The 15,215-nt window shown below is 41.5% G+C and overlaps 1 protein-coding gene across 7 annotated transcripts in view; it reads right to left on the reverse strand.

The window, feature by feature from the left end:
* Nucleotides 1-15,215, reverse strand: part of DLG2 (discs large MAGUK scaffold protein 2) — a 1,028,485-nt gene that overhangs the window by 168,172 nt on the left and 845,098 nt on the right. For 3 of the 7 annotated variants that reach the window (XM_070749573.1, XM_070749578.1, XM_070749574.1), the window contains one exon: nt 5,490-5,645. The exons of the other annotated variants lie outside the window; for them this stretch is intronic. In XM_070749573.1, the coding sequence (XP_070605674.1) occupies nt 5,490-5,645 (156 nt within the window). The remainder of the gene's footprint in view (nt 1-5,489; nt 5,646-15,215) is intronic. 7 annotated transcript variants of the gene reach the window in all.

A 15,215-nucleotide genomic window follows, 5' to 3' on the forward strand; every position in this document is an offset into this window, starting at 1 on the left:
CATTCTAACTCTTAGCTATCATTCTGCCCAATCCTCCCCAGCCTGCAAAATACATGAACGGGAAACCAGTAACAGGGCTGTAGACAAGATTGGGAAGAACAGCAAAGCACCAGTTTCACAGTGTTCCCCGGGAACCTGGATTTCTCAACCCAGGACAATGATTCAGAATGGAGCTTCAATTGAGGGACGTTTAACATTATCCCTTAAGTCTAGCAGCATTTCAAATATACCATTATCCAGTGTCCAGAAATAAAACAGGCTCACAATAAAGATAACACTGCAATTTTACCTTGATGGCAAGTAATTTATGAATCTTGAATATTTTTAGAGCTTTCAATACTTGAGTGTTCTTGTCTTTTTCTTTCCCCCCACTCAAGTCACTCCAAAGTGCGGACTGAATATTATAACCTCAAGATGAAAAGTATAATGCGCCGCTACTCGGGTTCCATTATACAACAAATCTGCTTTCTTATTGTATTCATTTCCTGAGTTCCCGTAATAATACATTGAGCCGTATATTAGCTATATACAGTGGGACCTCTACCCAAGAATGCCTCTACTTACAAACTTTTCTAGATAAGAACCGGGTACTCAGGATTTTTTTTGGCCTCTTCTCAAGAACCATTTTCCACTTACAAACCCGAGCCTCTGAAACTGTAACCGGAAAAGGCAGGGACAAGCCTCCATGGGACCTCTCTAGGAATCTCCCGGGAGGAAACAGGGCCGGAAAAGGCAGGGAGAAGCCTCCGTGGGGCCTCTCTAGGGATCTCCTGGGAGGAAACAGGGCTGGAAAAGGCAGGGAGAAGATTCTGTGGGTTACATAACATTTTTGGTATTCATTATGCCTCTTGGAATCAATTTATGATGAGTACTGAAGTACAGTGGTACCTCATCTTACGAACGCCTCTTCTAACGAACTTTTCAAGATACGAACCCGGTGTTTAAGATTTTTTTGCCTCTTCTTCCAAACTATTTTCACCTTACGAACCCAAGCAGCTGCTGCTGGGATGAAGGGGTTTCTTTTCCCCCCTTTTTTGAAGAAAGGGAGGGACGGCTTGGAGGAGGAAAGATTTTGCAGAGAACAGGGTGCTTGCAGAGGCACTGAAACGGTGTCTCTTTTGAAGAAAGAAAAGGGAGGGGCGCCCCCCTTGCCTTTCTTCCTTCCCACTCACCCTTTAGCCTAGCCTTGCTTCTTCCACCCGCCCCCTTTAGCTGCTCCTCCCTGCCCTCTGTTCGCCTCCCTTCTAAAGTTTGGGATTTTCCTGAAGGATTTGCACACATTATTTGCTTTTCCATTGATTCCTATGGGAAACATTGTTTCATCTTACAAACTTTTCACCTTACGAACCTCCTCCTGGAACCAATTAAGTTCGTATGATGAGGTACCACTGTACCACTGTATTTTAGTAAAAGTCCAACTGGACTTCTGGTGGTTGACATGGAAATGCTCATGTTGTTATAGAGGAAAGAATAGAATAAAGTTGGAAGGGACCTTGGAGGTCTTCTAGCCCAACTTAAGCAGCAGAACCTGTCCTATACCATTCAAGACAAATGGTTGCGCAGTCTCTTCTTGAAAACTTGAAAAATTCTTCCACAATTTTTAAAATAAATCCAAGTCTGATCTACAGCTCTGAAATGTCTTGAAATGGTTTCCCATCCAGGTATTAAGCAAGGTTGCTTTGCTTTTCAAATTCAGACAAATCTTACTCTTAGCAAAAACATATGTGGATTCCCGAAACATATGTCAGAACCCCAGAAGCAAATTCTATTCTTAAACAACTCCTTCAGTCATCACATTTTCTAACACAGTGGTTCTCAACCTGGGAGTCGGGACCCTTTTGGATGACCGTTTCACAGGGGTCGCCTAAGACCGTGGGAAAAGACAAATTTCCCATGGTGTTAGGCACTAAAGCTTCTATCCTGGCGCCTCGGAACATATTTTTACAATCTGACCAATTAGGCATTTACAGTGGGTGTGTCCCTCTGACCTTCCTGCCAATCAGTTTAAAGATCTGTTGACGCTAGACTTATGGTTGGAGGTCACTACAACATGAAGAACTGTATTAAGGGGTCGCAGCATTAGAAAGATTGAGAACCACTGGTCTATCGCAATGTAATCTCTCTCCTTTTCCCCTCTCTCTCTTCTTCTCCCTCTCTCTCTCTCCTCCTCCCTCCCTCCCTCTATCTCTCTTTCTGATTTCTCTCTCCCTTTCTGATTTTAACTGGTCAAATACACAGCCACATGGAACTTTGAAATATTGAAAGAGAGTTTGACTATATTTCCTATCTCAGATGTAAAATATGCCACTTGAAGTTGCTTGCCCATCCTTGGTTCCTCATTTCATTCAAAAAACAATGCTGGTTATTTTGAAATCTTTAGGGAGGGGGAAGGGGTTGGCATGAAAACCAATTAAAGGCAAGTTATTTTCCAGAGGGGAGCAATTATAATTATAATATCTTTGGCAGAAAACCTTGATGGATGGGATTGGGCTGCCTCTGCATACAGTATACAGTGGTACTTCTATCTACAAACACCTGTACTTACGCATTTTTCTAGGTAAGAACCGGGTGTTCAAGATTTTTTTGCCTCTTCTCAAGAACCATTTTCCGCTTACAAACCCGAGCCTTTGAAACTGTAACCAGAAAAGGCAGGGAGAAGCCTCCGTGGGGCCTCTCTAGGAATCTCCTGGGAGGAAACAGGGCTGTGGTTTCCCCAATCGCACACATTATTTGCTTGTACATTGATTCCTATGGGAAAAATTGCTTCTTCTTACAAACTTTTCTACTTAAGAACCCGGTCATGGAACCAATTAAGTTTGTAAGTAGAGGTACCACTGTATATGTAAATGTCATCACAATCATGCCTAGATTGACGGTTCCATGCAGATTAATAGCATGCTAAAAGACAGCTATCGGTAAATATTAGAAAGAAACAGAAAACAAACAAACAACTGCCACCAGGAGAGAATGGAATACAGAAATGAAGATGACGAATGAAAGAACAGAAAATATAGCATGAACTAATGGATAATTAGTCTGTATTGGCTGCTGATTGGTTTCTGGATTCAATTCAAAGTGTTGGTCATGACCTACAAAGCCCTACATGGCATCGGACCATGTTACCTCTGGGACCAACTCCTGCCGCATGAATCCCACCATCCGGTGAGGTCCCACGGAGTTGGCCTTTTCCAAGTCCTGTCAACTAGACAATGTCACTTGGTGGGACCAAGGGGAAGAGCCTTCTCTGTAGGGACCCCGGCCCTCTGGAATCAGCTCCCCCTGGAGATTCAGTCTTGCCCCCATCCTCCTCGCCTTCTGCAAGAGTCTAAAGACTAACCTATGCCACCAAGCTTGGGGTCATTAGATTCTCCCCCCGGCTGATGAATGTGTAGTGAGTTGGATCATTGAATGGTTATGTATGTATTTTAAGTGGTTCTTTCATTTTTAGTTGTAACTTTGAATTTTAATTACAGTGTTCCCTCGATTTTTGCGGGTTCGAACTTCGCGAAAAGTCTATACCACGGTTTTAAAAAAATATTAATTAAAAAATACTTTGCGGTTTTTCCCCCTATACCACGGTTTTTTCCGCCCGATGACGTCATATGTCATCGCCAAACTTTCATCCACCTTTAATAAAAAAATTTAAAATAAACTTTAATAAATATACATGGTGAGTAATAATCTAAATGGTTGCTAAGGGAATGGGAAATTGCAGTTTAGGGGTTTAAAGTGTTAAGGGAAGGCTTGTGATACTGTTCATAGCCAAAAATAGTGTATTTACTTCCGCATCTCTACTTCGCGGAAATTCGACTTTCGCGGGTGGTCTCGGAACACATCCCCCGCGGAAATCGAGGGAACACTGTATTTGGATTTTGATATATATTGTCTCTTTCAAATGTTGTAAGCAGCCCCGAGTCCTATGAGAGGGGTAGCATATAAATCCAATAAACTTATAGGGACTTACACTAGAAAACATGAAGGCCTTCAATATTATGTGCCTGTTTCCCGAGAGCTTTTTCAGGGATGATCTCTAACTTACCTTGTTACCGATTCGCTTTCTCCCACGCCGCACGGATGTGCTGTCTGGGCACGGGAGGAAGCGAACCAGTAGCGAGGTAAGTTAGAAACCATTGCATGCTCAGTGCTGAAAAATCCGGCAAAAGAAGCTGAAAACAAGATGGCGGTGACATGCACCGTGCTGGAAACTCGGCTCCTGTGCATGCTCAGAAAAAAAATACAGTGATACCTCGTCTTACAAACGCCTTGTCTTACAAAATTTTCAAGATACAAACCCAGGGTTTAAGATTTTTTTGCCTCTTCTTCCAAACTATTTTCACCTTACAAACACACCGCCAACGCTGGGATGCCCCGCCTCCGGACTTCCGTTGCCAGCGAAGTGCCCGTTTTTGCGCTGCTGGGATTCCCCTGAGGCTCCCCTCCATGGGAAACCCCACCTCTGGACTTCCGTGTTTTTGTGATGTTGCAGGGGAATCCCAGCAGTGCAAAAATGTGCGCTTCGCTAGCAACGGAAGTCCAGAGGTGGGGTTTCCCAGCGAGGGGAGCCTCAGTGAAATTGCAGCATCGCAAAAACACAGAGGTCCAGAGGTAGGGTTTTGAGGACTTCGGCATTTTTGCAATGCTGCGATTTCACTGATGCTCCCTTCGCTGGGAAACCCCTCCTCTGGACTTCCATTGCCAGCGAAGCGCTCATTTTTGCAATGGTGGGATTCTCCTGCTGGGATTCCCCTGCAGCATCGCAAAAACACAGAAGTCCAGAGGTGGGGTTTCCCATGGAGGGGAGCCTCAGGGGAATCCCAGCAGTGCAAAAACGGGCGCTTCGGCTGGCAAAAGGGGTGAATTTTGGGCTTGCACGCATTAATCGCTTTTCCATTGATTCCTATGGGAAACATTGTTTCGTCTTACAAACGTTTCACCTTAAGAACCTCATCCCGGAACCAATTAAGTTTGTAAGACAAGGTATCACTGTAATAATAAAAAAAAATCATAAAAATAAATTCAAAAACTTCAAAAAAAAAGAAGAGATGGCAGCACCCACAGACCGGCACCGACCAAAGCGGGTCCGTGATGTCATTGTGACGTCACCAGGTCGCTACTAGTTCGGGCAAACCGGTCTGAACTGGGTTGAATCCATCCCTGAGCTTTCTGCATTGCTGAGTCTGCATGCAGATATCCTACATCAGTGATGGCGAACCCATGGCATGGGTGCCACAGGTGGCACGCGGAGCCATACCTGCAACTTCCAACCTTCGGTAAGGTCCCACCCCAACGGGTTCAGAGGCCACCAGGGTTCCCAGCTCTCCCAACGGAACTTTCTTGATTTGAGAGTGATGGTGTTTCACATCAATCAAGAGAGAGTCTCGGAGAGGCGGGCGTACAACGTGTGCGGTGTGTACAGCCTATCTCCTCTGCCCTCGCGCGACACCCATGCATTCTCACATGTGGAAATGAGGAATAAGCACATGCAGTACCTGATGATTTCAGAGTCAGGGAGCAGGCCTATGTGGTAGTGGGGGTAGGGAGCTGAAAGAAGGAAGCTTTTGTCACACTCGACAGGGGAATAATGCCTAGGAGAAGGTGGCTTATCACAGTATTTGTTCACAGTGCTGTAAACGGGTTCAGGAGGCCTGGTGGTAACAGAGAGACGAAAAACAGAGATTAGGCTTCTTTTGACATGCATCGATCGCACAGCTAGCTGTATTCGGAGGCATGCAAAGAAGGTCGACAAGAGAAAGGGTTAGATAACACACAACTCCTGCGAAGTGACGGCAATGCTAGTCACAACCATTGAGAGCGCAAAACGCACAGTACTGTACACGAGACAGCCAGAAGAAAGGAAAACTGGTGACATGACGGTTGTTAGAACATTCAGGTCTTAGCGTGTCGGCTCGGCTCCGAACTTCCTTCTTACCTTCTGGAACCCAAGAGAAGAAGGTTTATCCCCACCCCGAAATTTCTCTGCTTCACCAAGTGCATTTAAACTGAAAAGTTAGACACACAGAACTTTAGCAGCCAAGGAAGAAAATTAGGAACACACCATGAGGGTCAACAGCGCAGATTGGCGTTCGGTCATCCGAATTTCGGAGGCTCTCGAGTGTACGTTTTATGGGTGATGCACTCACAAGTTGTGGCCAACTGAGACATATAGGAATCCATTCTCTACCGTGGATGATGGTGTTGACAAGAGTAAGGATACATGAGGTCAAACAGGTCCAGGGCTGGCCTGTTAAGATGGTACACTGGGTCACTCAGGATAGACCCATGTTACAGTCACAAAACAATTCTTCTTTAGAAAAGGAACAGGCTACCGTAGAACCAGAACATCATTGTTTCCAATGTTTAGAATGGATAAGGATTGAAATGAATAGCAGAGAATGACAACTCCTCTTTTTCAGGCAACAAAAGTGAAATATTATTATCCTTTTAAACTATAGGGTTTTTTTATCTTGGCTTTAGAAGGGGCCGGCAGGTTATAACATGGTATCTGAGAGCATAGTAGCAGCTGATGTCCATCGGCTTGGAACAGGATTCATCCAGAAAATTAAAAGGTGAAGGCCAGAACATCTGTTACATTGGGCTACCAGATCTGAGTTGTAAACATCTGGATATCTAGCCCCTCCAATTTAATATCCATGTAAATATATGATAATCTACATAACTTGGGACAGGATTCATCTAGAAACTTAAAAGGTGAAGACCAGAACATCTGTTACATTGGGATACCAGATTTGAGTTGTAAACATCTGGATATTTAGCCCCTCCAATTTAATATCCACATAAGTACATCATATCTACATAATTTGGGAAGAGTATATACATAAAGGTGATACCAAGATGTGTACCTACATCCCTGATCAACAAAGTGAATTTTTGAAGTCTCGTCCCAGTGTGTTTCTACCTGGACAGGGTGGGATAGATTCAGACTCGACCCTAGCAACGTTGAGCAGCTGTGAGTATTCAGACCACTTTGAATTGAACATTTTCCATTCTTTTATTGGGACCTGTTCACAATTTGAGGGTCTCCCTGAACTTGGAGCTCCTGTTTGAAGAGAAAGTGGTAGCTGGCATAGGTAAGTGCTTGGATGGATTCATCCTCTATCCATAAAATGTTTCTGTACTGGGAGGCCTTCCAAACAGCCACGGAGGTGATTTAGATGTGGACTACTGCATTTCAGATGTGGACTACTGCAATGTGTTCTAGGTGGGGCTGCCCTTGAACACAACTCAGAAGCTGTCGCTGGTCCAGAATATAGAGGCATAGGTGGTGGAACCTTTATGAGATACACTGCTTACTATAGGCTTCCAGGTGCAATTCAAGGACCTCTACAAAGTTTTCCATGGTATAAAAAGGTAAAGGTTCCCCTTGCACATTTGTGATAGTCATTCTCGACTGTAGAGGGCGATGCTCATCTCCGTTTCAAAGCCGAAGAGTCAACCCTGTCTGAAGACGTCTCGGTGGTCACGTGGCCGTCATGACTAAACACCAAAGGAACACGGAACACTGTTACCTTCCCACTAAAGGTGGTCCCTACTTGTCTACTTGCATTTTTATGTGCTTTTGAAGGTTGGCAGAAGCTGGGACAAGTAACGGGAGCTTGCCCCGTTATGTGGCGCTAGGGATTCGAACCGCTGAACTGCCGACTTTTCAATCAACAAGCTCAGCGTCTTAGTCACTGAGCCACCAGGTCATCCTTTCCATGGTACGGGACCTGGCTAACCACTATCCCTCTAGTGCATTGATGGCGAACTTATGGCATGAGTGACACAGGTGGCACGCGGAGCCATATCTGGTGGCACGTGAGCCATTATTTTTATTATTTATTAGACTTCTGCCGCACGAATCCCAGTGACCGGTTAGGTCCCACAGAGTTGGCCTTCTCCGGGTCCCGTCGACTAAACAGTGTCATTTGGCGGGACCCACGAGAAGAGTCTTCTCTGTGGCGTCCCTGACCCTCTGGAACCAGCTCCCCCCCGGAGATCAGAACTGCCCCCACCCTCCTTGCCTTTCGTAAAGTTCTTAAGACCCATCTCTGCCGTCAGGCATGGGGGAACTGAGACATCTCCCCCGGGCCTATACAGTTTATACATGGTATGTTTGTGTGTATGCTTGCTTTTAATAATGGGGTTTTTTTTAGTGTTTTTTAAATTATTAGATTTGTTCTTACATTGTTCTTGTTATTGGTGTGAGCCTCCCCGAGTCTACGGAGAGGGGCGGCATACAAATCTAATAAATAATAATAATAATAATAATAATAATAATAATAATAATAATAATAATAACAACAACAACAACAACTTGTATGCCACCCCTCTCCGGAGATCCGGGGCGGCCCTAGCTCAGCTCCATGGCCAGCTGATTTTCGGCTCGCATGGAGACTCTGGGAGGGCATTTTCGGCTTCTGGAGGGCCTCCGGCGGGATGGGAGGCGTATTTGCCCTCCCCAGGCTCCAGGGAGCCTGGGAAGGGTGAAAAACATGCCTACCGGGCCAACAAATTGGGAAACAGGCTGTTTCTGGCCTACAGAGGGCCTCGGGAGGGGCGGAGGGCAGGGGAGGCACTTTTCACCTTCCCCAGGCATTGAATTATGGATGCGGACACTCGCACAGGCTCAATAGTGTGTACACATGTGCTTTTGGCACCCGTGGGGAAAAAGGTTCGCCATCACTGCTCTAGTGTTTGCCCATAGCAATAGAATTCAGACTTATATACCGCTTCACAGTGCTTTACAGCCCTCTCTAAGCAGTTTACAATGCTCTCCTTCATTTTTCCAAGGTTCAAAGCACTTTTTGGAAATATGGGATCGAGAACAGACAACAGGGTTGATTTTTTTTCCCCAAGAGAGTTTGAATGAAAGTAGCCCCTCCAGCAGCTGCACCAGATGAGGATGAGGCATGGGAGTCAGATTAAGGCAATTAAGGCAACCTCCTGATTGGGAGGCGACAACGCCACCTCTAGGTCACTGTACCACTCCTTAGCTTTTTCAAATGTATGAGATTATTGTTGTTGTTTCTTACATCTGAGCAGGGGGGAAGATGGCAATTCCTTTTTGAACCGTGCAAGCAAAAGAGGATGAAGAGGGATAGTAATAAGGATATAATAATAGCAGAATACTATATTTTTCAGAGTACAAGATGCACCTTTTTCCTCCCTAAAAGAGGTTGATAATTTGGGTGCGTCTTATACTCTGAATGTAGCTTTTTCCCCCAGCCCTAACTAGCTGCTAACAATCTTCCCAGCTCTTGCCTTGCAGGCTCTTTCATTGTTTCTCTCTGCGAAGAATGTTTTCCAAGCCCTAAGTTTTTGCAGGTTTTTTTCATTGCTCTAATTTGCTCCAATAAGTTTCTTTCCAGCCCTAACCAGATGCTAACGGTGTCCCCAGCTCTTACTGGCTTGCAAGCTCTTTCATTGTTACTCTCTGGGAAGAATGTTTTCCAAACTCTGTCTTTGTAGGATGTTTTCCCCTTGCTTTACTTGCTCCAAATGTTTCTTTCTAGCCCTAACCAGGTGCTAACAATGTTCCCAGCTCTTACCGCCTTGCAAGCTCTTTCATTGTTACTCTCTGGAAAGAATGTTTTCCAAGCCCTAAGTCTTTGCAGGGTTTTTTCCCCATTGCTCTACTTGCTCCGATTGTTTTTTTGCAGGTGCTAATGATATTTCCAGCTCTTACTGGCTTGCAAGCTCTTTCATTGTTACTCTCTTCGAATAGCTTTTTATAAGCCCTAATCAGAGGATAAAATAATGTGCTGAAGCTGACCGGACTAAGGATGCTAACCAGATGAATATCTGGTAAGCAGATTCTTTTCCTTATTTTCCTCCCCAAAAACTAAGGTGCGTCTTATACTCCACTGCATCTTATACTCAGGAAAATACGGTAGGTAGGTTCACTGGAATATAATAATAGCTTGCTGTTTGGCTTCTGTAAGAATTGCTTCACTAAAAATTGGAATTGCCTCGGCCATTTGTTCTTACCAGCGATCTCACCTCTGTTATTTTGTGGGGTTTTTTTTATATAACTCAGTGTCTGGTACCTGTGTTGCTAAGCACCTAGCCCCTCTGTTGCTAAGCACTAAACCCCCTTGTTCCTTTCTGCACAGCCAATGCAAGGCTACAAGGAAGGCATGAGCCAGGAGACCAAAATTGGGTATTCTGAAGGTATAAAAGCACGCCATACCTTCCCCAGGGTGTGGCTATTCCTTACATGTCTCTTTTGTATACATTGGGAATGGTCTCCCCAGCCTTTGCTTTGTACCAATTAAACGCTGATTCTTTTCAAACCTCTGCTAAAGTTCTTCTATTTGGCTCAATGTTGGCTTAATCCAGTGCTTCTAAATTATTTTCTGTTATGCCCCCCCCACCCCCCAGGAAGAAGTAAACAATTCACGTCCCTCCGACTCTCCGCCGGGACAATTGTTTGCAATATTCAGCAGGTTTTCGCTGAAAAAACTCAAGTGGCTTATCAGCATGATTGGAGTGTAAGGTGTTTAAGTGACACCTTAATTTATTTGGCTTCATGCTGTCTGCTGCCAACTTTTTCAGACACGGTCAACATACCGGTGTTTCCTCGTCTCCCACTGGAGTCACAGTGAAGCCAAGCGCTATATACACTTCGTCATATTCCCTCATCTTAGCTTTTGGGAGACTTAGTTTGTCTCATTAACTCCGTCTCTCTCCTCCTTTCTTTTCACCCCTGTTAAATATTTTTCCATGGTGTCTCGTAAGGGTTTGTCATCTGCATTTCATATCTCCTGTTCTGTGCTGTGTGCTATGGTTTGGTGTAAAAAAACCCCAACTCTTTGTGGCAAAAAAAAAAAGCATGTTCCTGGGGTCACATGCCCCCTGGCATCGCGACCCCCCCCCCAGGTGGGCTCGCCCCACTATTTGAGATGCACTGGCTTAAGCGTATTGCCGGACCTTAAAGGGAGGAACACAATTTCTAATCTTGACCTGGGGGCTTGAGCTTAGGGCACTATCCATTCCTCCTGTGAAACTGGATAAGGTGAGACACACAGGTTAAGAAAGTCAAAGGGAAACATTTCAGCGGAATATTTCTGGCACGGAAACCACAGGGAGCCTGTATCTTTCTAGATCGCAGGTCTGAATTGCAAAATTGTAAAAAAAAAAGTCAAAACAAATCTTGATTCTGGTGTTAGACCCGGCCTAAGGATGGTAGGTAAGATTAAATGCTTTCAAAAAGATGGCTAGTTAGTTATACTATAGGTCAGTGGTTCTCAGTCTGGGGGTCGGAACCCCTTTGGGGGTTGAACGACAGTTTCACAGGGGTTGCCTAAAATCATGGGAAAATACAATTTTCCCGTGGTGTTAGGAAGTAAAGCTTCTATTTTGGCGCCTTGGAACATATTTTTTACAATGACCAATCAGGCGTTTACAGTGGGTGTGTCCCTCTGACCTTCCTGCCAATTGGCTTAAAGCTATGTTGGGAGAATTGGCGCTAGACTTATGTTTGGGGGTTACTACAATGTGTGGGACTGTATTAAAGGGTCGCGGCATTAGAAAGGTTGACAACCACTGTAGGCCAAACAGCCAAAAAGAAAAGAAAAGAAGTGAGAAGGGAAGGTAAAGAAGAGAAGAGAATAAATAAATTATAAAATAAAATAAAATAAAATAAAATAAATAAAATAAAATAGATTTAGAAATATGGGTTTTTAAAAAATATTTTAAATTATATTTAGATTTGCCATAAATTGTTGTATCCTGCTGTGAGCCGCCCCGAGTCTGTGGAGAGGGGCGGCATACAAATCTAAATAAATAAAATAAAATAAAATAAAATAAAATAAAATAAAATAAATAAAATAAATAAAATAAATAAAATAAATAAAATAAATAAAATAAATAAAATAAATAAAATAAAATAAAATAAATAAAATAAAATAAAATAAAATAAAATAAATAAAATAAAATAAATAAAATAAATAAAATAAATAAAATAAATAAAATAAATAAAATAAATAAAATAAATAAAATAAATAAAATAAATAAAATAAATAAAATAAATAAAATAAATAAAATAAATAAAATAAATAAAATAAATAAAATAAATAAAATAAATAAAATAAATAAAATAAATAAAATAAATAAAATGGAAAAAAAAGAAAAAAGAACAAAAGATATTGGGGAATTGTAGACTGTTTTATGATTTGGTTTCAATTTTCTCATTTTCCTACAAGATGACCAATGGGCAGGGAACCCCAACCCTACAAAGAGGGCATTAAGGAAATCATTGCAACCCCCCCCCAAACCAAATAAAGGATAAACATAATTTCACGAACGACCCCGTGTTATCATTTTATCCACAACCCAAGCACTTTCAAAGACCATACAGCTGCTCAATTCATTCATTGCTTTTATTGCGATTCACACAAGTACAAGGCATTTGTTACATTTCATGGTTAAAGAAATTACATAACAAATGCTACCCCTCGTCCCACCCCCTTCCCACTCCCACCCACCCCATTACCCCTCAGCATCTGAGGATGTTCTTCCATTTTCGGTGTGTACACAGTTGTTTTTTAAATGCCAAACATTTAATTTTACACTCTCAAGCACATCCTGAGACAAAAGTTTCACTTTATTTCATACAAAAAAAATGGTCCATACCGGTTGATCGGTCAACACAAATGCAAATGGCTGCTGGCTGCATTTCTTTTGCTACATATTTACAGTAATTTGACCGCCCTATCTTGAAAACTTTATTTGAAATTATTCTACCTTTTGCAACCTGGATCTGCAAAGCCCATTTGAGCAAACTCCAAAATTAATTCCCCCAAAGGCTTCAGTTTTACGTCTTGGCTAAGAGCTGTTATGAAGGAGTTTTTAAAATATAAACAAGGGTATGAGTTTAAGGATTTTAAAAAAAATGAGTCTAAAATGGTTTGAAGTAGTGGAATAATAAAGAAAAAAAATTAACAATACAGTTAAAGAGCAACAAAGGCAACTTCAGTATTTCCTGTAGGGAAAAAATAAATATTTCTTTGCATCAAGAACAAACCTCATCCATTAACAGCATTTTATCTCCTGGCTTGAATCTAATTCGAATATACCTGTACCATGGATGTTAATGAATTTATCCCTAGCATGAATAAAGTTAGATTCAACTTCTTCTAAGTACAAATTCCACCAGGATGCTTTTCAAAATACTGTAGCTAAGAATGTTGGAAACAAGCAAATATGAGCTAAATATGTTGCTTATTTTAATCTTTTTTTTAAGAGTAAAAAGACAGATGGATCAATCTCATTTTACTAAAGGGTTTTTGCCCAACTTGGATTTTCCTATTTTATCTGTTTAATTAATCTCATTTTATTGATTTTTCCCCAATTACACTTAGGTCTAAAGTTGTATCTCTCTCTCTCTTGTTACTTTCCACTTACGGTATATTAATCTTTTTATACTTTAAAAAAAAATTGTCCACAGGTTTTGCTGCGAAGTTATTTTTTGCTTGTCTTCTATTTTCCAAGAGGTGGCATTTAATTGTTTTTGTTGGTGGTTTTACTTGGTTCTAGTGAGCAAATCTTCTTTGAGAGAAGATTTGAAATGAGATCTTAGGATTCAAAAGGTGCTTTTTCAAGAGACAACTGGACTTTCAGATTTTTCTTTAAAGAGGTTTTGCTTCTCATCGAAGAAATATCTTCAGAGCTGAAGAAGCTTCTTGAATGAGAAATGAAATGTCTTCAAAGAAAAACCAGTTGTCTCTTGAAAAAACACCTTTGGGACAACCCATGATTGAAGATCTCTATAGGCAAGATCTTGGGATGTTATCACACCCAGGGGCCCAAAGTTGCAAACACAGAGACAGAGGCACCAAATTTTCTTTAAAACCAAAATTTTAAAAACCTTACTGATTTTTTCACGTTGACAATTTTTTTCTTGGTTTTACAATACCAACAAATGAAAGTGTACTTCCATTGGCATGCCTGACTTAGGCATTGCATACAAAATTGTAAATAGTAAGGTTTTACTTGTAAGTGACTTATTAGTTTTAATCATTATGTAGCTGGCAACTGTTTTAAACTTAACGGAACTACTTTAAACTCGATGGTAAATTTTTATTTTTTATTTTTTGGTAACAGAGTTGTCTGGAATATCTTATCCGATTGTCTCAGCGACTAACTTTCAGTTTTAATTCTGATTTAACTTCTGATTTAACCCCATATTTCTGATTGAACCCCATTTTTGTGAGGTTCCTTATGGGGGCATCATAAAACACACTAATGTCCATGTCACTTTTTTTTTCATTTTGCTCGTTCAAATTTGTAATTGCCATTTGATGAATACATACAAATAAAATGAATAAAAGTTGCTAACACAAAATAAATAAATAAAATATACCATCACAACATGTAGAAATAGTAGAAAACCAAAGAGCAGTGGTACACAAAATCCTTCTCTCTGACATACAACAGGATCTGGTTTCAACAAGGGCCAAAAACAATTAACGTATCTGAAAACGACACCAAGTTTTTGCTTCAGAGTTACTAAACAATAGGCATATGAATGCCAGGTTCATAATGAATGACAGGTTCATAACCTTCTTGTGGCTTCCCCCAAAATACGGTTGGCTCATTGCAAAAAAAAAAAAATATGTGACACAGTAAATTAGAAGATCCAGGAAGTTCAAATTTGAATGAATAACAATTTATTACAAGCAAATTAGCAGTAGGTAAGAGTCACGGGATTTCAAGATGACTTAGATCTGGTGTGGGTACGCGGGGACTCAAGGCTAATGGCATGCTTGACCCCTCCCTCCGGCTCAGCTAGTCACCTCCTACAATGTGTTATATTAGTGTTATCTTAGCTTTTTTCACCTGGCCCAAAAAGTCTCATACTATTCATGAAATAAATAAAGATATTGGGCAAAATATCTTCTCCCAAATTTGGAATTACCTGGAAATTGTCTCTGAGAAACCTTGGTGGTAGTGAGCACTTAAAACCCAGAGACGGTATTAAAAAAACCCATCTAAGCCTCTGGGTAGATTTAGATTCAATAATAACAATAATAATAATAACAACAACAACAACAACAATAATAATTGCAAAAGGCCGCTTTACTGGGATCGGCAAACATAATTCACCGCTACATCACGCAGTCCTAAGTGCTTGGGAAGCGCCCGACTGGTGATGAAATACGAAATCCAGCATAGTGATCTTGTTTGCTGTGTTGTACTGACATAATAATAATAAT

Source organism: Erythrolamprus reginae, chromosome 4 (assembly GCF_031021105.1).
Source record: "Erythrolamprus reginae isolate rEryReg1 chromosome 4, rEryReg1.hap1, whole genome shotgun sequence".
Classification (NCBI taxonomy): Eukaryota; Metazoa; Chordata; class Lepidosauria; order Squamata; family Dipsadidae; genus Erythrolamprus; species Erythrolamprus reginae.